The sequence below is a fragment of the Dendrobates tinctorius genome, unplaced genomic scaffold, assembly GCF_039654945.1.
Source record: "Dendrobates tinctorius isolate UK_male_01 unplaced genomic scaffold, ASM3965494v1 ptg000065l, whole genome shotgun sequence".
Taxonomy (NCBI): domain Eukaryota; kingdom Metazoa; phylum Chordata; class Amphibia; order Anura; family Dendrobatidae; genus Dendrobates; species Dendrobates tinctorius.
Window position 1 is genome coordinate 31,137,365 of NW_027361733.1, and position 24,914 is coordinate 31,162,278.

Sequence of the window (24,914 nt, forward strand, 5' to 3'; positions counted from 1 at the left end):
TGTAGCAGAGCTGTGTGTGTACGGAGCGGAGCTGCGTGTGTACGAGGTGTATGGAGTGGAGCCTTGTGTGTGTACGAGGTGTAGGGAGTGGAGCCATGTGTGTACGAGGTGTAGGGAGTGGAGCCATGTGTGTACGAGGTGTAGGGAGCGGAGCCGTGTGTGTACGAGGTGTACAGAGAGGAGCCATGTGTGTACGAGGTGTATGGAGCAGAGCCGCGTGTGTACAAGGTGTACGGAGAGGAGCCATGTGTGTTCGAGGTGTGCGGAGCCGCATGTGTACGAGGTGTAGGGAGCGGAGCCGTGTGTGTACGAGGTGTACGGAGCCGTGTGTGTACGAGATGTACGGAGCAGATCCGCGTGTGTACGAGGTGTATGGAGCAGAGCTGCCTGTGTACGAGGTGTACGGAGCGGAGCCGCATGTGTACGAGGTGTACTGAGCGGAGTCGTGTATGTACGAGGCATAGAAAGCGGAACTGTGTGTGTATGAGGTGTGCGGAGCTATGCGTGTACAAGGTGTATGGTGGGGAGCATTCATACCTCCCAACCGTCTCGATTTTGAGAGAAAGTCTGCCCCGTTCGGGAGCTTACTTTTCCCGCAGACACAGGAGTACACGGCAGAGCCCCGAGGAGCACTTTAAAATTTGCACGTGACATTCCACCGAAAGTGACGTGTTGGAAGCTGACCGGAAATGAGGTAATTTCGGGAGGAGATTGTGACGGAACCATGGAGGCATCTCAGGGAATGCTTCACATCCATCACGTCTCCGACAGCGCGGACAGCGGGATCGACTTGGACTCGGGGATGTCGGCCATGTGAGTGGATCATGATATGTCCTGCACTGGGAGGCTCAGGTGGGCACTACAATGGGAGCTGCTATAGTATCTTTATAGAATCTTTCTTTCTCTCTCTCTGTTTTTTCTTTCTCTCTCTGTTTCTTTCTCTCTGTTTCTTTCTCTCTCTGTTCTTTCTTTTCCCTCTTCCTTTCTTTCTCTCTGTTCTTTCTTTCGCTCTGTTCTTTCTTTCTCTCTAATCTTTCTTATTCTCTCTCTGTTCTTTCTTTCTCTCTCTGTTCTTTCTTTCTCTGTTCTTTTTTCCCCTCTTTCTCTCTAATCTTTCTTTCTCTCTAATCTTTCTTTCTCTCTCTATTCTTTCTTTCTCTCTCTAATCTTTCTTTCTCTCTCTGTTCTTTCTTTCTCTCTCTGTTCTTTCTTTCTCTCTTTCTTTCTGTTCTTTCTTTCTCTTTCTGTTCTCTTTCCTCTTTCTCTCTCTTTGTTCTTTCTCTCTCTGTTCTTTCTTTCTCTATAATGTAGCCCCCTTTATATGGTATAATACAGCCCCCCAAAAAATATAATGTAGCCCCTTCAGAATATAATGCAGCTCCTCTCATAGAATATCATGCTGCCCTCCCTTATATGGGGTATTATGCTTCCCCCTTATACGAGGTATCATGCTGCCCCCCTCATGCAGGGTATCATACTACCGCACTCATACGAGGTATCATGCTGCCCCCCATCATACGGGGTATCATGCTGCCCCCTCCTCATACGGGGTATATCATGCTGCCCCCTCATACGGGTATTATGCTGCCCCCCCATACAGGGTATCATAATCATGCAACCAGGACTCACTATATAAATTTAAAAAAAAAAACTATGCTCACCTCTCTTCCTCGCTTCCACGCTGATTTCGGCGGCGGCTCTGCTCTGATGTCAGAAGCTGCGCTGCAGTCAGACCGGCACACAGCGGGGACGCGATGAAGTGACGTCATGGCGCACCCGCTGTGCGTCAGAGGAAGAGAGTAATGATGGGAGAGGGAGCGTCATGTGACGCTCTCCCATTATTGCGACGTGCAGTGGGGGGCTGCGCTGATGCCGCAATAATGGAATATACACTCACTGGCCACTTTATTAGGTACACCATGCTAGTAAGGGGTTGGACCCCCTTTTGCCTTCAGAACTGCCTCAATTCTTCGTGGCAGAGATTCAACAAGGTGCTGGAAGCATTCCTCAGAGATTTTGGACCATATTGACATGATGGCATCACACAGTTGGCGCAGATTTGTCGGCTGCACATCCCTGATGCGAATCTCCCGTTCCACCACATCCCAAAGATGCTCTATTGGATTGAGATCTGGTGACTGAGGAGGCCATTTGAGTACAGTAAACTCATTGTCATGTTCAAGAAACCAATCTGAGATGATTCGAGCTTTATGACATGGCACATTATCCTGCTGAAAGTAGCCATCAGATGTTGGGTACATTGTGGTCATAAAGGGATGGACATGGTCAGCAACAATACTCAGGTAGGCTGTGGCGTTGCAACGATGCTCAATTGGTACCAAGGGGCCCAAAGAGTGCCCAGAAAAAATTCCCCACACCATGACACCACCACCACCAGCCTGAACCGTTGATACAAGGCAGGATGGATCCATGCTTTCATGTTGTTTACGCCAAATTCTGACCCTACCATCCGAATGTCGCAGCAGAAATCGAGACTCATCAGACCAGGCAACGTTTTTCCAATCTTCTACTGTCCAATTTCGATGAGCTTATGCAAATTGTAGCCTCAGTTTCCTGTTCTTAGCTGAGAGGAGTGGTACCCAGTGTGGTCTTCTGCTGCTGTAGCCCATCTGCCTCAAAGTTCGACGCACTGTGCGTTCAGAGATGCTCTTCTGCCTACCTTGGTTGTAACGGGTGGCAATTTGAGTCACTGTTGCCTTTCTATCAGCTCGAACCAGTCTGCCCATTCTCCTCTGACCTCTGGCATCAACATGGCATTTCCGGCCACAGAACTGCCGCTCACTGGATTTTTTTTCTTTTTCGGACCATTCTCTGTAAACCCTAGAGATGGTTGTGCTTGAAAATCCCAGTAGATCAGCAGTTTCTGAAATTCTCAGACCAGCCCTTCTGGCACCAACAATCATGCCACGTTCAAAGGCACTCAAATCACCTTTCTTCCCCATACTGATGCTCGGTTTGAACTGCAGGAGATTGTCTTGACCATGTCTACATGCCTAAATGCACTGAGTTGCCGCCATGTGATTGGCTGATTAGAAATTAAGTCTTAACACACAGTTGGACAGGTGTACCTAATAAAGTGGCTAGTGAGTGTATATACAGTACAGACCAAAAGTTTGGACACACCTCATTCAAAGAGTTTTCTTTATTTTCATGACTATGAAAATTGTAGATTCACTCTGAAGGCATCAAAACTATGAACTAACACATGTGGAATTATATAATATAATTAACAAAAAAAGTGTGAAACAACTGAAAATATGTCTTATATTCTAGGTTCTTCAAAGTAGCCACCTTTTGCTTTGATTACTGCTTTGCACACTCTTGGCATTCTCTTGATGAGCTTCAAGAGGTAGTCACCGGAAATGGTTTTCACTTCACAGTTGTGCCCTGTCAGGTTTAAAAAGTGGGATTTCTTGCCTTATAAATGGGGTTGGGACCATCAGTTGTGTTGTGCAGAAGTCTGGTGGATACACAGCTGATAGTCCTACTGAATAGACTGTTAGAATTTGTATTATGGCAAGAAAAAAGCAGCTAAGTAAAGAAAAGCGAGTGGCCATCATTACTTTAAGAAATTAAAATCAGTCAGTCCGAAAAATTGGGGAAACTTTGAAAGTGTCCCCAAGTGCAGTGGCAAAAACCATGAGGCGCTACAAAGAAACTGGCACACATGAGGAACGCACCAGGAAAGGAAGACCAAGAGTCACCTCTGCTGTGGAGGATAAGTTCATCCGAGTCACCAGCCTCAGAAATTGCAGGTTAACAGCAGCTCAGACTAGAGACCAGGTCAATGCCACACAGAGTTCTAGCAGCAGACACATCTCTACAACAACTGTTAAGGGGAGACTTTGTGCAGCAGGCCTTCATGGTAAAATGGCTGCTAGGAAACCACTGCTAAGGACAGGCAACAAGCAGAAAAGAACACAAGGAATGGACATTAGAGCAGTGGAAATCTGTGCTTTGGTCTGATGAGTCCAAATTTGAGATCTTTGGCTCCAACCACCGTGTCTTTGTGCAACACAGAAAAGGTGAACGGATGGACTCTACATGCCTTGTTCCCATTGTGAAGCATGGAGGAGGAGGTGTGATGGTGTGGGGGAGCTTTACTGGTGACACTGTTGGGGATTTATTCAAAATTGAAGGCATACTGAACCAGCATGGCTACCACAGCATTTTGCAGCGGCATGCTATTATATCCGGTTTGCGTTTAGTTGGACCATCATTTATTTTTCAACAGGACAACGACCCCAAACACACCTCCAGGCTGTGTAAGGGCTATTTGACCAAGAAGGAGAGTGATGGGGTGCAAAGCCAGATGACCTGGCCTCCACAGTCACCAGACCTGAACCCTATCGAGATGTTTTGGGGTGAGCTGGACCGCAGAGAGAAGGCAAAATGGACAACAAGTGCTAAGCATCTCTGGGAACTCCTTCAAGACTGTTGGAAGACCATTTCTGGTGACTACCTCTTGAAGCTCATCAAGAGAATGCCAAGAGTGTGCAGTGCAGTAATCAAAGCAAAAGGTGGCTGCTTTGAAGAATCTAGAATATAAGACATATTTTCAGTTGTTTCACACTTTTTTTGTTAATTATATAATTCCACATGTGTTTATTCATAGTTTTGATGCCTTCAGAGTGAATCTACAATTTTCATAGTCATGAAAATAAAGAAAACTCTTTGGATGAGAAGGTGTGTCCAAACTTTTGGTCTGTACTGTAGATATAGATATATATATATATTATTTTTGGCAACAGCGCGGTCATCTGCTGAGGTTCTCTGGTTAGGGGCCCACTCAGGAGTTTCACCCCCCCGAACCAAAACCCTAGCTACGCCTCTGACTAGAAATGAACATTTTATTTACAATTATTTCATCTGTCCAATTACTTTTGGTCCCTTTAAAAACAGGGTGGTACATGTTAAGGAGCTGAAACTCCTAAACCCTTCACCCAATTGTAATGTGGATACCCTCAAATGAAAGCTGAAAGTCTGAACTTCAACTGCATCTGAATTGTTTTGTTTAAAATTCATTGTGGTAATGTCTAGAACCAAAATTAGAAAAATGTCTCTGTCCAAACATATATGGACCTAACTGTATGTCCCTTATCCTGGTGTATGTATTCCCCACCCTGTTATATGTCCCTTATCCTGGGCCCCATGCAGATATATATATCCCCATCTTGATATATATATATCACCCATCCTGGTATATATGTCCCTTATCCTGTGCCCCATGCTGGTATATATGTCCCTTATCCTAGGCCCCATCCTGGTGTATATATCCCCCATCCTGGTATATGTCCCCTATCCTGGGCCCCATTTCTGATTTACATGTATCAATGTATATCCCCCATCGTGGTATTTATGTCTGTTATTCTGGGCCCCATCCTGACATATATATCACCCATCCTGATATATATGTCCCTTATCCTGGGCCCCATGCGGATATATATATCCCCATCTTGATATATATATATCACCCATCCTGGTATATATGTCCCTTATCCTGTGCCCCATGCTGGTATATATGTCCCTTATCCTAGGCCCCATCCTGGTTGATATATCCCCCATCCTGGTATATGTCCCCTATCCTGGGCCCCATTTCTGATTTACATGTATCAATGTATATCCCCCATCGTGGTATTTATGTCTGTTATTCTGAGCCCCATCCTGACATATATATCACCCATCCTGATATATATGTCCCTTATCCTGGGCCCCATCTTGATATACATGCTCCATCCTATGTCCCTTATTCTGGTATATGTCCCTTATACTTAGCCCCACCTTGGTAATAGGTCCTTTATCCTGGGCCACATGCTGGTATATGTCCCCTGTTCAGCCGCTGTTCCTTTATGCATAGAAAAAATAATAATTATACTTACCTTCCCTCCGCTCCCCCGCCGTGCGGCGTTCTCTTCTCTTCTGTAGCTGGCAGCTGACTTCAGCATGCAAGCGACTGTAGCTCATGACGTCACTGCCATGCGCTCCCAGTCACATGTATGCTGACGTCAGCTATTGCCTCTGATTGGCCGGCAGTGTGTATTGCAGCTAACGGACCTGACAGGTCTGTGTGCCGCAATACACTTCTACTGGATGTACAGCCGAGGACACACATCAAGTTGAAGTTTCTGCTGGTGTCGGCAGATCACTCAACCGCATGGGTCCCCACCCTCAACCCGCTTGGACCTCTGTGACCGCAGTCTTTGCGCCCCTGTCTTTAAGATATCCTCCAGTAGTATATATAGTGATGTGAAAAAGTGTTTGCCCCTTCCTGATTATTTCCTGTTCTTTTGCATGTTTGTCACACTTAAATGTTTCAGATCACTAAGCAAATTTAAATATTAGACAAAGATAACACAAGTAAACCCAAAATGCTGTTTTTAAATGAAGGTCTTTATTATTAAGAGAAAAAGAATTCCAAACCTACAGGGTCCTGTGGGAAAAATTGATTGCCCCTATACCTAATAGCTGGTTGCCCTACCCTTAGCAGCAACAACTGCAATCAAGTGTTTGCTATAACTGACAATGAGTCTTTTACAGCTCTCTAAAGGAATTTTGGACCACTCATCTTTGCAAAATTGTTGTAATTCAGCCACATTGGAGGCTATATGAGCATGAACCGCCTTTTAATGTCATGTAACAGCATCTCGATCGGATTAAGGTCAGAACTTTGACTAGGCCACTCCAAAGTCTGAATTTTGTTTTTCTTAAGCCATTCAGAGGTGGACTTGCTGGTGTGTTTGGATCATTGTCCTGCTGCATAAGCTAAGTACGCTTCAGCTTGATTTCACGAACAGATGGCCGGATATTCTCCTTCAGGATTTTTTGGTAGACACCAGAATTCATGGTTCTATTTACCACAGCAAGTCTTCCAGATCCTGAAGCAGCAAAACAGCCCCAAACCATCTCACTACCACCACCATATTTTACTGTTGGTATGATGTTCCTTTTCTGAAATGCTGTGTTACTTCTACGCCATATGTAATGGATCATTCATCTTCCAAAAAGTTCAACTTTTGTCCCATGAGTCCACAGAGTATTCTCCCAAAAGCCTTTGGGATCATCAAGATAAGATGTTTTCTAGCAAAACTGAGACAAGCCTTTATGTTATTATTGCTCAGCAGTGGTTTTTATCTTTGAACTCTGACATGCAGGCCATTTTTGCCCAGTCTCTTTTTTATGGTTGAGTCATAAACACTGAACCTTAACTGAGACAAGTTAGGCCTGCAGTTCTTTGGATGTTGTTGTGTGTTCTTTTGTGACCTCTTGAATGATTCTTTGCTGCGCTCTTGTGGTAATTTTGGTCGGCCGACCACTCCAGGGAAGGTTCACCACTTTTCCATGTTTTTACCATTAGTGGATGATGGCTCTCACTGTGAATTGCTGGAGTCCCAAAGCTTTAGAAATGGCCTTATAACCTTTTCCAGACTGATAGATCTCAGTTACTTTGTTTCTCATTTGCTCCAAAATTTCTTAGGACTACATCATGATGTCTAGCTTTTGAGTATCATTTGGTCTACTTCACTTTGTCAGGCAGGGCCTATTTAAGTGATTTCTTGATTGAGAACAGGTTTGGCAGTAATCAGGCCTTGCTTTGTGGCTAGGGATTTGGAACTCAGTTCCCAAAGATGTGATGAACCACAGATAATTTATGCTTTAGGGGCGTGGGGAGGGTATCATTTTTTCACACAGGGCCCTGTAGGTTTGTATTTATTTTTCACTTAATAATAAAGGCCTTCAATAATAAGCTGCATTTTGTGTTTGCTTGGTTTTCTTTGTCTAATATTTAAATTTGTTTGATGATCTGAAACATTTAAGTGTGACAAAGAATAGAAAATCAGGAAGAGGCAAACACTTTTTCACACAACTGTATATATTTGCTGTTATTTTTTTTTTACTGTCTGTTTCCTTAGAGAAACCATCAGCAAGTAGGCTAATTACTGCTGATGTTATTGTTAAATTTTTGTGTTTTTCTGTCAGAGAGCCGCCTTAGTCATTAGCTTGTGAACCTTTCAAGAATAATCTAATGTCAGTATGCAGTTTTAGGCTTCACTGTGCCTCCATTGTGACAGGTGAACTTTAAATCGTCCATTTCCTTATCGCCTGCAGGAATCGGCACAGTCCCAGTAGGCCGTGTAGAAACTGGGATCTTAAAACCCGGCATGGTAGTGACCTTTGCTCCTGTAAATATCACCACAGAGGTGAAGTCTGTGGAGATGCACCATGAAGCCCTGAGCGAGGCTCTTCCTGGAGATAATGTCGGCTTTAACGTCAAGAACGTGTCCGTCAAAGACATTCGCCGCGGGAATGTGTGTGGTGACAGCAAAGCGGACCCACCCCAGGAAGCTGCACAATTCACCTCTCAGGTCAGTGGGCACAACACGCAGTTATATTTGTCTGTGGGAAACTTGGGTCACATCCACAATGAGACCATTAGTGTCCACAGATGTATTTCCTTCGCTTTCCTGGACTTCAAAATGGGAATTTTAATGTATAATCATATCTAAAAAAATCTACGGTATATATTCAACAGTGCCACCCAATGGCCACCTTGGAATATTACAATTGTACAAAATTGTTAAAGATCCACTAAATACATTTCATATTTGGTAGATATGTTCAGTGTTGGACTGGATTGGTAAAGGCTCACCTGTAACGTTGATTCTTGGGGCCCACTGTACAGCTACATGCAAAAATAACCTGACCCTAGTAAACAAATTTACATTGGCTTTTACGTAATATTAATTTGGCTAGTTTGCTTAATAAATGATAAGATGGCACATTTTTTTCTGCACTACCCATCAACAGGCATTGTACTCTGTCATTGTAGCAGGCATCGCCCGATGGGACTTGTTGTCCCATCGGACGATGCCTGCACACACACACAGACCGCCGGCAGCCGGCACAGAACCCCTGGCAGCCGGCACAGAACCCCCGGCAGCCGGCACAGACCCCCCGGCAGCCGGCACAGACCCCCCGGCAGGCCTGTACAGACCCCCGGCAGCCGGCACAGACCGCCGGCAGCCGGCACAGACCCCCGTTAGGCCTGTACAGACCCCCGAGAAGCCCGCACAGAACCCGCCCACACACAGACACGCACAGTATCCGCCCATGCACCGCCCACACTCTTCCCCCCTTCCGAACTGGATATACAAGAAAAGAAAGTTTTTTTTTAAATCCGATATTTCTGTCCCATTGACTTGAATCGGACTTCCGGTATCGGAATCGGCGATACCCGATACTTTTTGTGTATCGGGCCGATCCAATCCGCTCCGATATTTCTGGATATCGGATGGTATCGCTCAACACTAAGGACGAGTTGTTCTTTTGAATGACAACATTCACTTCAGCATGTGATAGTATTCTCCAGGACAGTATGATTACGCAGCTACCAAACATGTATAGTTTTTTTTTATTTAAGTGGTGAAAAAAAAATCATACATTTTTAAAAAATAAAATAAAATTTTGCTTGTGTTGCCATTTTCCAAGAGACATAACGTTTTCAGTTTTCGGGATATGGAGCTGTATGAAGATTATGTTTCTGTTCCCTAAACGGCTGTTTTCATTGATATCACTTTGTAGTTGATACAATGTTTTGATCGCCTGTTTTACCATTTTTTTTTATTTTTATGGCGGCCGAAAAATTACAGTTTTGGCATTTTTATTGTTATTTCTCATAACGTCCTTTACCTGTTGGATTAATTTAATTTATTTTATATTTTCAAAGATGGGACTTTTATGAGCACAAGAATAACAAATATATGCATATTTTATTTTTTTAAGTTGCTTTATTTTTAATGGAGCAAAAGGGGGGCTATTTGAACTTTTATTTTTTTCTTATTTTTAAAAATTTGTTATATTTTTATTTTTTATTGTATTAATAGTCCTCTTAGGCCTCTTTCACACTTCCGTTTTTTACAATCAGTCACAATCCGCCAGGTTGTGAAAAAAAACGGATCCTCAAAATTTTTTTGAGGATCCGTTTTTTTCCCATTGACTTGCATTAATGGCGGATTGTGACGGATTGCTGTCCGTTGCATCCGTTTTTTGTGAGGATCCGCCAAAAGTTGCTGTCCGTCACCATCCTCAAAAATTTCAGAACGGAGCTTGTAACGTTTTTTTCTCTGGCGGATCCTGCAAACACTGATTTAACCCGAATTTCTTTCTGGGTGCCGGACAAAAAAAAATTCTCTCTCTCTCTCTCTCTCTCTCTCTCTCTCTCTCTCTCTCTCTCTCTCCCCCCCCCCCCCCTTCCCGGCCAGCGATTCCTTTCAATTTCTTCATTTTCAGGATCCGTCTGAAAACGGATCCTGTGCCATCCGTTCACATCAGTTGAGAACGGATCCGCTTGTCCGCCTTTTTGGCGGATTATAACTGATGCAAAAAACTGAAGTGTGAAAGAGGCCTAAGGGGACTTGAAGCTGCAATGGTCATATGGCTTGTGCTATATATAGCCGTGCTTAGCTAAAATCACTGTCTACTATGAGTGCCAGCTACAGGCTGGCTTTCACAGGACTACCGTTATGATATGCATAGGGGTCTTCAACGAACCTGAGGCTGTCAAGACAACCCATTGGCGCCCTGTGATCACGTCACGCCCTGCTGGCGCATGTTAAATGCCGATGTCAGAGATTTACAGCGGCATTTAACAGGTTAACGGCCAAGGGCGGAGCTCTGCTCCTCCCGCCCCCATTAGACACAGGTGATGGCTAAATAATTCAGCCATTATCTGCCGTGGCAGGCTTGGTGTCCAAGCCCACATCAAACATGACATATGACGTAAATATGTTGTGAAGGTATTAAGGTTGTGAAAAACTCTTTGTAATGGCATGACAACATTGCAGTATTTCGGACCTGAGCTTTTTTTTTGAGATGAGAAACTCCAAACTGGAATAAGGCAGTAAAAAAAATAATACATCCTTGGATTGCCGTAAAGCACCTGTTGCTACAGGGGACTTTCAGGATTAGCTGTCATGTGTATGAGGATTCACACCCGGTTGTTAGATGACTTTTATCCCGTATTTTCACAACTTTTCCCCTCTGCAGGCTCTAGCACTTAACTTTCAGTTGTCTCTGAGCTAGTGGATGGAGACTAGGTACTATGATGTATCCTGTTTACAGCACATACAGACATGAGAAATTCCTCTCCTGTCTCTATTTAGCATGTATTCAGGAGCAGCAGCAGCATGGAATATATGCAGCAGTATTGAGCAGTGTAGCCATGAATCCAGCATTGGGATAAGACAAATCACTTACTAGAAAACTGTTGCACTATTTGTCTCTGCATCTCTCTCACACTGCTCTCCTCCCTCAACTATTAATAGTCTTTAACAGACAGCTGAAATCTCAAACCTTGATGGCAATATTTCTTGCATTGCGCAGTATTGATTTTAGCAATTTTTCACAGTGAATGATGAGACAGGGAGTGGGAGGCAAGAAGTGACTCTTAAGCGGTGGAGCTTGTACTATTTATTCAAGCAATGATTGTTGAAATGACAGTGACCATTTAAAAAGGTCCCGTGTACATGGTAACATTTATGAAGATATCTTGATATTTTGTATCTTAGTAAATTTATGATTGTGGCTCTATTTACTTGGTAGGTGATCATACTAAACCATCCAGGTCAAATCAGTGCTGGCTACTCTCCAGTCATTGACTGTCACACTGCACATATTGCCTGCAAGTTTGCCGAGCTCAAAGAGAAGATTGATCGTCGCTCTGGCAAGAAACTTGAAGACAACCCCAAATCCCTGAAATCTGGAGATGCTGCCATTGTAGAGATGATTCCTGGAAAGCCCATGTGTGTTGAGAGCTTCTCCCAGTACCCACCTCTTGGTGAGAACATGATTTAATATGTGTTTTTTTCCATATACTTTCATTACAGAATTTAAAGACAAGAATGTAACTCATATAATACTTCCTCCTAAGGACTACTATAATAACGCAAAGTACAAGAATATAACTACTATAATACTGCTCTGTATGTACAAGAATATAACTACTATAATACTGCTCCTATGTACATGAATATAACTACTATAATACTGCCCCTATGTACAAGAATATAACTACTATAATACTGCCCCTATGTACAAGAATATAACTACTATAATATTGCCCCTATGTACAAGTATATACTATAATACTGTGCCTTATGATTAATATGTTTGATGTAATATTGACACCAATATACAATAATATGACTATTATAATACTGCTCATTTTGTACAAGAATATCCCTAATATAACACCACCCCTTATGTACAAAAATATAACTACAATAATTCTATAAACTGGTATATTACACCTACGTACAAAATATAATTACTATAATACTACCCCAGTGGTGCAAGAATTAAACGGCTATAATTCTGACCCTATGTATAAAAATATAACTCCTATAATACTGAATCCTGTGTGCAAGAATATAATTACTAAAATACTGCCCTCTACTGTATGTATAAGAATATATCTACTATAATTCTGCCCCTATATATAAAAATATAACTACTATAATAATTCCCCCTATGTATAAAAATATACGGTATCTACTGTAGTTCAGAAATATATCTATTATAATACCTTATGTACAAGAATGTAACTACAATACTGTCCCTATGTACAAGAATATAACTACTATAATACTGCCCCTATGTACAAGAATATAACTACTATAATACTGCCTCTATGTACAAGAATATAACTACTATAATACTGCCCCCTTTGTACATGAATATAACTACTATAATACTGCCCCCAATTACAAGAATATAACTACAATAATACTGCCCCCTATGTACAAGAATATAACTATTATAATACTGCCACCTATGTACTAGACTATATCTACTATAATACTGCCCCTTATGTACATGAATATAACTACTATAATACTGCCCCCAATTACAAGAATATAACTACAATAATACTGCCCCCTATGTACAAGAATATAACTATTATAATACTGCCACCTATTTACTAGACTATATATACTATAATACTGCCCCTTATGTACAAGAATATAACTACTATAATACTGCCCCTATGTGCAAGAATATAACTACTATAATACTGCCCCATGTACAAGAATATAACTACTATAATACTGCCCCTATGTACAAGAATATAACTAATATAATACTGCCACTATGTACAAGAATATAACTACTAAATTACTGCCCCCTATGTACAAGAATATAACTACTGTAATACTCCCCCAATGTACAAGAATATAACTACTATAATACTGCCCCCTATGTACAAGAATATAACTACTATAACACTGCCCCCTATGTACAAGAGCATAACTACTATAATACTGCCTCTATGTACAAGAATATAACTATTATAATACTGCCCCCTTTGTACAAGAATATAACTACTATAATACTGCCCCCAATTATAAGAATATACCTAATTGAATACTGTTCCCTATGTACAAGAATATAACTACTATAATACTGCTCCAATGTACAAAAATGTAACTACTATAATACTGCCCCTATGTACAAGAATATAGCTACTATATTACTGCCCCCTATGTACTAGAATATATCTACTATATTACTGCCCCCTATGTACAAGAATATAACTACTATAATACTGCCCCTATGTACTAGAATATATCTACTATAATACTGCCTACTATGTACAAGAATATAGCTATTATAAAACTGCCACCTATGTACAAGAATATAACTACTATAATACTGCCCCTATGTACAAGAATATAACTAATATAATACTGCCACTGTGTACAAGAATATAACTACTAAATTACTGCCCCCTATGTACAAGAATATAACTACTATAATACTGCCCCTATGTACAAGAATATAACTACTATGACACTGCCCCATATGTACAAGAATATAACTACTATAATACTGCTCCTACACTACTGTTCACCCAGACATTTTTGTGTTTTCCATGAAAACTCATATTTTTATTAATCAAATGAGTTGCCAAATGAATTTAAAATCTAGTCCAGACATTGACAAGGTTAGAAAAAAAGATTTTTATTTGAAATAATAATTTTCTCCTTCAAACTTTGCTTTTGTCAAAGAATGCTCCCTCTGCAGCAATTACAGCCTTGCAGACCTTTGACATTCTAGCAGTTAATTTGCTGAGGTAATCTGGAGAAATTTCACCCCATGCTTCCAGAAGCCCCTCCCACAAGTTTGTTTGGCTTGATGGGCACTTTTTGCGTACCATACGGTCAAGCTGCTCCCACAACAGCTCAATGGGGTTGAGATCTGGTGACTGCGCTGGCCACTCCATTACAGATAGAATACCAGCTGCCTGCTTCTTCCCTAAATAGTTCTTGTTTAATTTGGAGGTGTGCTTTGGGTCAAGTCCTGTAGTAGGATGAAATTGGCTCCAATCAAGCGCTGTCCACAGGGTATGGCATGGCGTTGCAAAATGGAGTGATAGCCTTCCTTATTCAAAATCCCTTTTACAAATCTCCCACTTTACCAGCACCAAAGCAACCCCAGACCATCACATTACCTCCACCATGCTTGACAGATGGCGTCAGGCTCTCTTCCAGCATCTTTTCAGTTGTTCTGCGTCTCACAAATGTTCTTCTGTGTGATCCAAACACCTCAAACTTGTATTCGTCTGTCCATAACACTTTTTTCCAATCTTACTCTGTCCAATGTCTGTTTTCTTGTGCCCATATTAATCTTTTCCTTTTATTTTTAATCTTTTCCTTTTATTAGAAAGGTCTCAGATATGGCTTTTTCTTTGCCACAATGCCCTGAAGGCCAGCATCCCGGAGTCGCCTCTTCACTGTAGACGTTGACACTGGCGTTTTGCGTGTACTATTTAATGAAGCTGCCAGTTGAGGACCTGTGAGGTGTTGATTTGTCAAACGACAGACTCTAATGTACTTGTCTTGTTGCTCAGTTGTGCAGTGGGGCCTCCCACTTCTCTTTCTACTCTGGTTAGAGCCTGTTTGTGCGCTCCTCTGAAGGGAGTAGTACACACCGTTGTAGGAAGTCTTCAGTTTCTTGGCAATTTCTCGCATGGAATAGCCTTCATTTCTAAGAACAAGAATAGACTGTCGAGTTTCACACGAAAGTTCTTTTTTTCTGGCCATTTTGAGAGTTTAATGGAACCAACAAATGCAATGCACCAGATTCTCAACTAGCTCAAAGGAAGGTCAGGTTTATAGTTTCTCTAATCAGCCAAACTGTTTTCAGCTGTGCGAACATACTTGCACAAGGGTTTCCAAGGGTATTCCAACCATCCGTTAGCCTTCTTACACAGTTAGCAAACACAAAGTACCATAAGAACACTGGAGTGATGGTTGTTGGAAATGGGCCTCTATACACCTATGAACATACTGCATGAAAAACCAGACGTTTGCAGCTAGAATAGTCATTTACCACATTAACAATGTATAGAGTATATTTCTGAATCATGTTAGCTTCATTGGAAAACACTGTGCTTTTTTTTCAAAAATAAGGAAATTTCTAAGTGACCCTAAACTTTTGAACGGTAGTATAACTACTATAATACTGCCCCTATGTACAAGAATATAACTACTATAATACTGCCCCCATGTACAAGAATATAACTACTATAATACTGCCCCTATGTACAAGAATATAACTACTATAATACTGCCCCCCATGTACAAGAATATAACTACTATAATACTGCCCCTATGTACAAGAATATAACTACTATAATACTGCCCCCCATGTACAAGAATATAACTACTATAATACTGCCCCTATGTACAAGAATATAACTACTATAATACTGTCCCCTGTGTTCAAGAATATAACTACTATAATACTGCCCCTATGTACAAGAATATAACTACTATAATACTGCCCCCATGTACAAGAATATAACTACTATAATACTGCCCCTATGTACAAGAATATAACTACTATAATACTGTCCCCTGTGTACAAGAATATAACTACCATAATACTGCCCCTATGTACAAGAATATAACTACTATAATACTGTCCCCTATGTACAAGAATATAACTACTATAATACTGTCCCCTATGTACAAGAATATAACTACTATAATACTGCCCCTATGTACAAGAATATAACTACTATAATACTGCCCCTATGTACAAGAACCTAATTACTATAATACTGCTTCCTTTGTGGTAAGAATATAACTACTATAATACTATCTCCTATGGAACCGTCCAGATGCTCATTTGTTCCTCCTTCATTTCTGATTTCAGGGCGTTTTGCTGTACGGGACATGAGGCAGACTGTGGCTGTGGGGGTAATTAAGAATGTGGAGAAGAAGAGCGGAGGTGCTGGTAAAGTAACCAAGTCTGCACAGAAAGCCCAGAAAGCTAACAAATGAATTGTAGGCTCCCCGCGCCCGGCGTACAAGCCCTGTTCCTCTGAGAGGCTCCACACCCTTCCCTCCGAGGTGCACGTCAGCCCTTCTGCTTGTAAAAGCCTACACGTTAACGACTGGATGCTCACCATTAAGGTCCAGTGGAAGTTCTTTAAGAGGAAAAGCATGCCCCCACCACTGTGACCCCTAGTGCTCATTTTACCAATTAAACCGGTTCAACATTATGAAATCTGTGTGGTCTTCATTACTCTATTAAATGAGGCAGGATCATTTATAATAAATATGTGACCCCCTGGATTGCTTTTAACCCCTTTCCTACATTAGACGTACTATTCCGTCCATGTGACCTGGGACCTAAGTCCCAAGGACGGATAGTACATCTAGCGCGATCAGTGGCGCTCACGGGGGGGAGCGCCGCTGATCGCGGCCGGGTGTCAGCTGATTATCACAGCTGATACCCTGCACTATGTGTCAGGGGCGGTCACGGACCGCCCCAGACACATTAACCCCCGACACACTGCAATCAAACATGATCGCAGTGTACCAGCGGCATAGGAGAGAAGCGCGATATGCTGCGCTGCTCTGGGGGGCCTCCTTCCCTGCAGGTCTCCGGATCCAATATGGCGGCGGGGACCTTCAGGGGCTCGCAGGGAGCCGGCTTCTTCACTGCCTGCAGAGCGCAGGCATGAGGAAGCCTGTGTAGCGCCTGTGTCAGATCGCTGATCTGTCACAGCGATCTGTGATGTGACTGGTCAGCGATCTGTCACATGACAGTGATGTCCCCCCTGGGACAATGTAATAAAGTTAAAAAAAAAAGTGTAAAAATAATTTATAAAAGATCGCTAAATAAATTAAAAAAAAAATATTCCCTAATAAATTCATTTTTTTGAAAATAAAAAAAAACAATAAAAGTACACATATTTGAAATTGCCGCATCCATAACGACCCGCCCTATAAAACTGTCTCACTAGTTAACCCCTTTATTGAACCCCTTAAACAATAAGAATAAAAAACGAAGCAAAAAATAATGCTTTATCATCATTCCGAAGGAAAAAGCAATTAGTTCCAGCTGCGTGTAAAAAATTTCTTCTTTATTTCAACATTAAAATTATGTCATCTTCATAGTAAATGCCATACACACGGACACGGCAACGCGTTTCGATCTGTAAGATCTTTGTCAGAGCTCTGACAAAGATCTTACAGATCGAAACGCGTTGCCGTGTCCGTGTGTATGGCATTTACTATGAAGATGACATAATTTTAATGTTGAAATAAAGAAGAAATTTTTTACACGCAGCTGGAACTAATTGCTTTTTCCTATTGATTACACGTCAGTCCAGACGGAGCTCCGAGGTCTGCGGTGAACACTTGGTGAGCTGGCTTTTGTTTGTTTTCATTTTATCATCATTCCGCCAAACAAAAAGTGCAATAACGCGCGATCAAAAAGACGGATATAAATAACCATGGTACCGCTGAAAACATCATCTTGTCCCGCAAAAAACGAGCCACCATACAGCGTCATCCGCAAAAAAATAAAAAAGTTAAAGCTCGCAGAATAAAGGGATGCAAAAATAATTACTTTTTATATAAAATTGTTTTCATTGCATAAAAGTGAAAAAACATAAAAAAAGACATAAATGAGGTATCGCTGTAACCGTACTGACCCCAAGAATAAATCCGCTTTATCAATTTTACCGCACGCGGAACAGTGTAAACGCACCCCCCAAAAGAAATTCATGAAACGCTGGTTTTTGTTCATTCTGCGTCCCAAAAATCAGAATAAAAAGCGATCAAAAAATTTCACATGCCCAAAAATGGTACCAATAAAAACGTCAACTCGTTCTGCAAAAATTAAGACCTCACATGACTCGGTGGGTCAAAATGTGGAAAAATTATAGCTCTCAAACTGTGGTGATGCAAAAACTATTTTTACAATAAAAAGCGTCTTTTAGCGTGTGACAGCTGCCAAACATAAAAACCCGCTATAAATAGTAAATCAAACCCCCCTTTATCACCCTCTTAGTTATGGAAAAATAATAAAATAAAAAAAATGTATTTATTTCCATTTTCCCATTAGGGTTAGGGGTGTTATGATGAGTCACCGAAGGAGGAAAAAACAAAATATCAGCTAAGTCCAGAAAAACCAGAGAGGTTGGCAGCTATCGGATTGCAGACCCCTGAACCTATCCACAACAACTAGCAGTAGCCATGGGTGGTTCCTACTGTGCCCTAGACCACTCGATCACAGCCGGAGAGCTACATAGCCTAAAGACAGAAAGGGGGAAAAACTAAACTGCCCCAGAGCAGACCCCAAAGCAATAGGCAGCCCCCAACATATAATGACGGTGAAGCAAGATGAAAACACTAACACAGATAGAAAGATAGGTTGAGCAAATGATGGAGCCCAAGCTAACTACATAGGACAGGATAGGAAAGCTGCTGTCTGCCATCCGCAAAAACCCTATCAAAATGAGCCAACCGACTGATAGGAAAAACAGGCCCTGAAGTCGCTAGGCTTCAAAAGACTATATCAGCACTCAGGTATATTCTGAAGACAGAGCAAAAGATCAACAGATCAGAGACAAAAATGGAATTCAGCTCACCCCCGGCCGGGGATGGCGGAACTCCCAAAAAACAAGGCAAAACAAAAACAAAACTGAAGAGTACAAAGCAGAGCAGAAAAACTTAGCTTTGAGACGCAGGAATCAGACTGGTCTCCAAGAATCCAGCAGGAAAATCACCAGCCAGGAAGAAGGACGTCGGCAGCCTTATATCCAGTCCTCAATTCCAGCCACCCAGTTATCATCTAGCTGCCCAGGTGTTTGGTAATCAGTCTCACTACCTTCCTTCACCAGAGGAGGGAGTTCATCAGACCTCAATGGTGAAGGGAAAAATGAACTCACAACATAGGGGTGTGTTGGGGTTAGGGTTGGAGTTAGAATTGGGGGGTTTCCACTGTTTTGGCACATCAGGGGCTTTCCAAACGCTACATGGCGTCCGATCTCTATTCCAGCCAAAAAAAGTCAAATGGCGCTGCTTCCATTCCAAGCTCTGCCATGCGCCCAAATAGTGGTTTACCCCCACATATGGGGTATCAGCGTACTCAGGACAAATTGCAGAATAACTTTTGGGGTCCTGTTACCCTTGGGAAAATAAAAATTGGGGGTGAAAAGATCATTTTTTTGGAAAAAATATGATTTTTTAATTGTACGGCTGAACGTTATAAACTTCTGTGAAGCCCTTGGGGGTTCAAAGTGCTCACCACATATCTACAGTAGATAAGTTCCTTGGGGGGTCTAGTTTCCAAAATGGGGGGTTTCCACTGTTTAGGCATATCAGGAGCTCTCCAAACTTGACATGGCATCAGATCTGAATTCCAGCCAATTTTGCAGTGAAAAAGTCAAACGACGCTCCTTCCCTTCCGAGCTCTGCCATGCGCTCAAACAGTGTTTTACCCCCACATATCAGGTATCGGCATACTCAGAACAAATTGCACAATAACTTTTCCAGTCCAATTTCTTCTGTTACCCTTGGTAAAATAAAAAAATTGAACCTGAAGTAATTTTTTTTGTGAAAAAAAAGTTAAATGTTCATTTTTTTTTTAAACATTCAAAAAAATTCCTGTGAAGCACCTGAAGGGTTAATAAACTTCTTGAATCTGGTTTTGAGCACCTTGAGGGGTGCAGTTTTTAGAATGGTGTCAGTTTTGGGTATTTTCTATCGTATAGACCCCTCAAAGTGACTTCAAATGTGATGTGGTCCCTAAAAATAAAATGGTGTTGTAAAAATGAGAAATCGCTGGTCAACTTTTAACCCTTATAACTTCCTAAAAAAATAAATTTTGGTTCCCAAATTGTGCTGATGTAAAGTAAACGTGGGAAATGTTACTTATTACGTTTTTTGTGTGCCATATCTCTGTGATTTAAGAGCATAAAAATTAAAAGTTGGAAAATTGCACAATTTTCAAAATTTTCGCCAAATTTCCATTTTTTTTCACAAATAAACTCAAGTTATATGAATGAAATTTTACCATTAACATGAAGTACAATATGTCACGAGAAAACAGTGTCATAATCACCGGGATCCATGTAAGCGTTTCAGAGTTATTACTTCATAAAGGGATAGTGGTCAGAATTGTAAAAATTGGCCCGGTCATGAACGTGCAAACCACCCTTGGGAGTAAAGGGGTTAATATGGCACTATTATGCGGTCACATTCAGACTGCGACGGTAGCAAAAGAAAGGGGTCACCCGACTAGCACCATCACTTAGTAGCTTTGAACTGAAATATTCATGTAGGGAAATTACTAGCAAATTGCTACTGATATCTAATGGTCTCCAATAAAATCCACAGACACTCACTATTTACAATAGACCCTATATAATGCTATGTAATGCGTCATCCACAGATTTTTAGAGGGTTTGAACAATCCTAAAATGGCAACATGGTGGCTCAGTGGTTAGTACTGCAACCTTGCAGTGCTAACCACTTGGGTTAAAATCCCTTCATGGACAACATCTGCAAGGAGTGTGTATATTCTCCTTGTGTTTGCGTGGGTTTCCGCCGGGGTCTCGGGTTTCCTTCAGGGACTCCCGTTTCCTCCCATACTGGAAAGACATACTGATAGGGGATGTAGATTATGAGCCCCAATGGGGACAGTGATGATGATTGTCTATAAAAAGCAATGTGGCATATGATGGTGCTATATAAATGAAATAAATAAAAACCCCTGTAGGGGATGCAACTGAAAATATGAGGAGCACATACACACCTTGGGGGGCCCATTCCACTCAGGTTTCAGTTCATGACTGTGCACATAAAGAGCGGACTCAGGAGCTGAGTCTGCTCCATCCAGCCCTGTTGTTGGCTGTGTTATACATGGTGTAACTGAAATAATCACATCAGTTTTACCTCTTAGATGCCACCGACAATTGTTACAGCAGCATTTAAAGAGAGTCCGTCAACAGAATTTTGCTACCAAGTCTAAGAGCAGCATAATGTAGGGGCAGAGTCCTCGATGTATCATTTACTGGGATGCTTTCTGTAGTTTTGATAAAATCACTATTTTTGTTAGCAGGAGTTGAACAGTAGAGGAATAGTAAACCAGCTGCCATGTAGTCTTCCATGATCATGAGCTCTGTGTAACCCCGCCCCCACCACTGATTGGCAGCTTTCTGCTTATGCACAGTGTACACAGAAAGTTACCAATCAGTGGTGTGGGCGGGGTTATACAGAGCTCAGCATTCTGAGAACTGCTAGTTCTGCAGCAGATAGAACAGTTTGATTAAAAATAAAAAATGTGAAAATAAAAAAGTCAAAAAAATATGTATAAGGTAACAAAATCTAGAAAGTAAAAAAAAAATATATATTTGGCATTACATATCAGAATTAGTGAAAGATCATAATATTCATCCCATACAGTAAATGCCAAAACAAAAACCAGTGAAGTTGCAGTTGGGTATAATGACACAGGACTATGGGATGGAGGATATGCATGATAGGTATATGGGCACGGGACTATGGCATGGCGGATATGTATGATGAGTCTATGGGCACGGGACTGTGGGATGGCGGATATGTATGGTGGGAATATGGGCACGGGACTATGGGATGGAGGATATGTATGATGGGTATATGGGCATGGGACTATGGGATGGAGGATATGTATGATGGGTATATGGGCACTGGATTATATGGAGGATATGTATGACGGGTATATGGGCACTGGACTATGGGATGGAGGATATGCATGATGGGTATATGGGCACAGGACTATGGGATGGCAGATATGTATGGTGGGAATATGGGCACAGGACTATGGGATGGAGGATATGTATGATGGGTATATGGGCACAGATTATGGGATGGAGGATATGTATGACGGGTATATGGGCACAGGACTATGGGATGGCAGATATGTATGGTGGGAATATGGGCACAGGACTATGGGATGGCAGATATGTATGGTGGGAATATGGGCACAGGACTATGGGATGGCAGATATGTATGGTGGGAATATGGGCACAGGACTATGGGATGGAGGATATGTATGATGGGTATATGGGCACAGGACTATGGGATGGAGGATATGTATGATGGGTATATGGGCACGGGACTATGGGATTGAAAATAATCATAATTTGTTATAACTAACCACAGTTAGTTATTATGCTCAGGCAACGCCGGGCTCTTCAGCTAGTGTTAAATCAAAGCAACTCATAGAACAAGTAATAAGCCCTCATACATCTCTATCTGTCCAAAAAAATCACAGCTCTTGGAAGGCAAGGAGGAAGAATTGAATATGAAGAGCGTCCCACTAGGCCTCTTTTGCATAAGAGCCCCCACATAAGCCTTGCAGTGGCCCTGACTTCGAACATACAGGACAAACATATGGAAAGAGAGTTCTTACAGAAATGTCACAGAAAACAGATTGCGCATTTTTACCCTGGCGTAACTTGATGGACATTTGTCTTTTCTGAATTGTACTAACTGTGAAACTATATGACTATGTGATAATTTCTCCAGGGCTCATTGATGCCCTATGTGGGATAATGTGAAAAAAACAAGAATGTAAAAGATATAGTGCACTCACAGATTGCCCAAATAAGCAAACCTAAATATCTTGATTATACCTGCAAGACTATAATACTGCCTTTAAATACAAGTTAAAACTGGTTTGAATCGCTGACTGGTAACCAACTTACGATTTTAATTAAATGCTTTGTCCCAATTAATTTGCACAGCACTGTAGAATACTGCCACTATGTACAAGAATATAACTACTATAATACTGCCACTATGTACAAGAATATAACTACTATAATACTGCCCCTATGTACAAGAATATAACTACTATAATACTGCTCCTATGTACAAGAATATAACTACTATAATACTGCTCCCTATGTACAAGAATATAACTACTATAATACCGCCCCTATGTACAAGAATATAACTAGTATAATACTGCCCCCTATGTACAAGAATATAACTACTATAATACTGCTCCCTATGTATAAGAATATAACTACTATAATACTGCCACTATGTACAAGAATATAACTACTATAATACTGCCCCCAATTACAAGAATATAACTGCTATAATACTGCTTCTATGTACAAGAATATAACTACTATAATACTGCCACTATGTACAAGAATATAACTACTATAATACTGCCCCTATGTACAAGAATATAACTACTATAATACTGCTCCTATGTACAAGAATATAACTACTATAATACTGCCCCCTATGTACAAGAATATAACTACTATAATACTGCCACTATGTACAAGAATATAACTAGTATAATACTGCCCCCTATGTACAAGAATATAACTACTATAATACTGCTCCCTATGTATAAGAATATAACTACTATAATACTGCCACTATGTACAAGAATATAACTACTATAATACTGCCCCCAATTACAAGAATATAACTGCTATAATACTGCTTCTATGTACAAGAATATAACTACTATAATACTGCCACTATGTACAAGAATATAACTACTATAATACTGCCCCCTATGTACAAGAATATAACTACTATAATACTGCTCCCTATGTATAAGAATATAACTACTATAATACTGCTCCTATGTACAAGAATATAACTACTATAATACTACTTCTATGTACAATAATATAACTACAATAATACTGTCCCCTATGTTCAAGAATATAACTACAATAATACTGTCCCCTATGTTCAAGAATATAAATACTATAATACTGCCCCATATACAAGAATATAACTACTATAATACTGCTCTTATGTAAAAGAATGTAACTACTGTAATACTCCCTGTGACCAAAAGTATAACTACTATACTACTGCTCCTATGTACAATAATATAACTACTACATTATAATACTCCCCCTGTGTACAAGAATATAACTACGTATAGGCCATGCAATGCTCCTCTGAGAAAATAAATATGCAAATTACCCCTTCATAGAGGAAGAAGACTAGAACTCTAGTGCCACCTATTGGAAGTAGCAATCCTAAAAGTCAATAGGAAAAATGAGCAAGAACATGAAAAGACTCACCGTGCCTTGTCTCTGTATCAGTAGTAAGTACCTATATCCATTCTGCCGAAAAGCAGATTCTTTGCAGTGCTGACTATGCACCAGCGACGCTTTACTTGGTAAGGTAAGTCTAGATTACCAAATCCCTCTGTCCCTTAGCTGTGATTAACAGATTTGAAGCAGCATGTCACTTGATGTTCTACTCCAAAGAGTAGCTGGGGGATTGTATTTAGCCCTCACAATCTCTAAACAAAGGTGACAGCCACCCTTATGGCAGCCAGCCGTACGGCAGGGATGTGTTATATGGGTGTACTGGTGTATGACATGTGAACATCGAGGATGGTCAATGAGAGGGTGTGCTCTGTGGCAATCTTCACCATTAGTCAGAGGTGTATCCAGGGGGGCAGCCGGGGCATGTGCCCCGGGCGCAGCCGACAGAGGGGCTCCATCAGGCCGCCTGATGCGGCGGTCCAAGGAGGAGGCTCCCTGTCGGCGGCATTTTGCCGACCCC

At 41.3% G+C, this 24,914-nt stretch overlaps 1 protein-coding gene across 1 annotated transcript in view; it reads left to right on the forward strand.

The window, feature by feature from the left end:
- EEF1A2 (eukaryotic translation elongation factor 1 alpha 2) overlaps positions 1-16,590 on the forward strand; it is a 35,198-nt gene extending 18,608 nt beyond the window's left edge. The window contains exons 6-8 of the mRNA XM_073580878.1: positions 8,128-8,384; positions 11,620-11,854; positions 16,237-16,590. Of these exons, the coding sequence (XP_073436979.1) occupies positions 8,128-8,384; positions 11,620-11,854; positions 16,237-16,364 (620 nt within the window). The 3' untranslated portion in view covers positions 16,365-16,590. The remainder of the gene's footprint in view (positions 1-8,127; positions 8,385-11,619; positions 11,855-16,236) is intronic.
- The last annotated feature ends 8,324 nt before the right edge of the window (positions 16,591-24,914 follow it).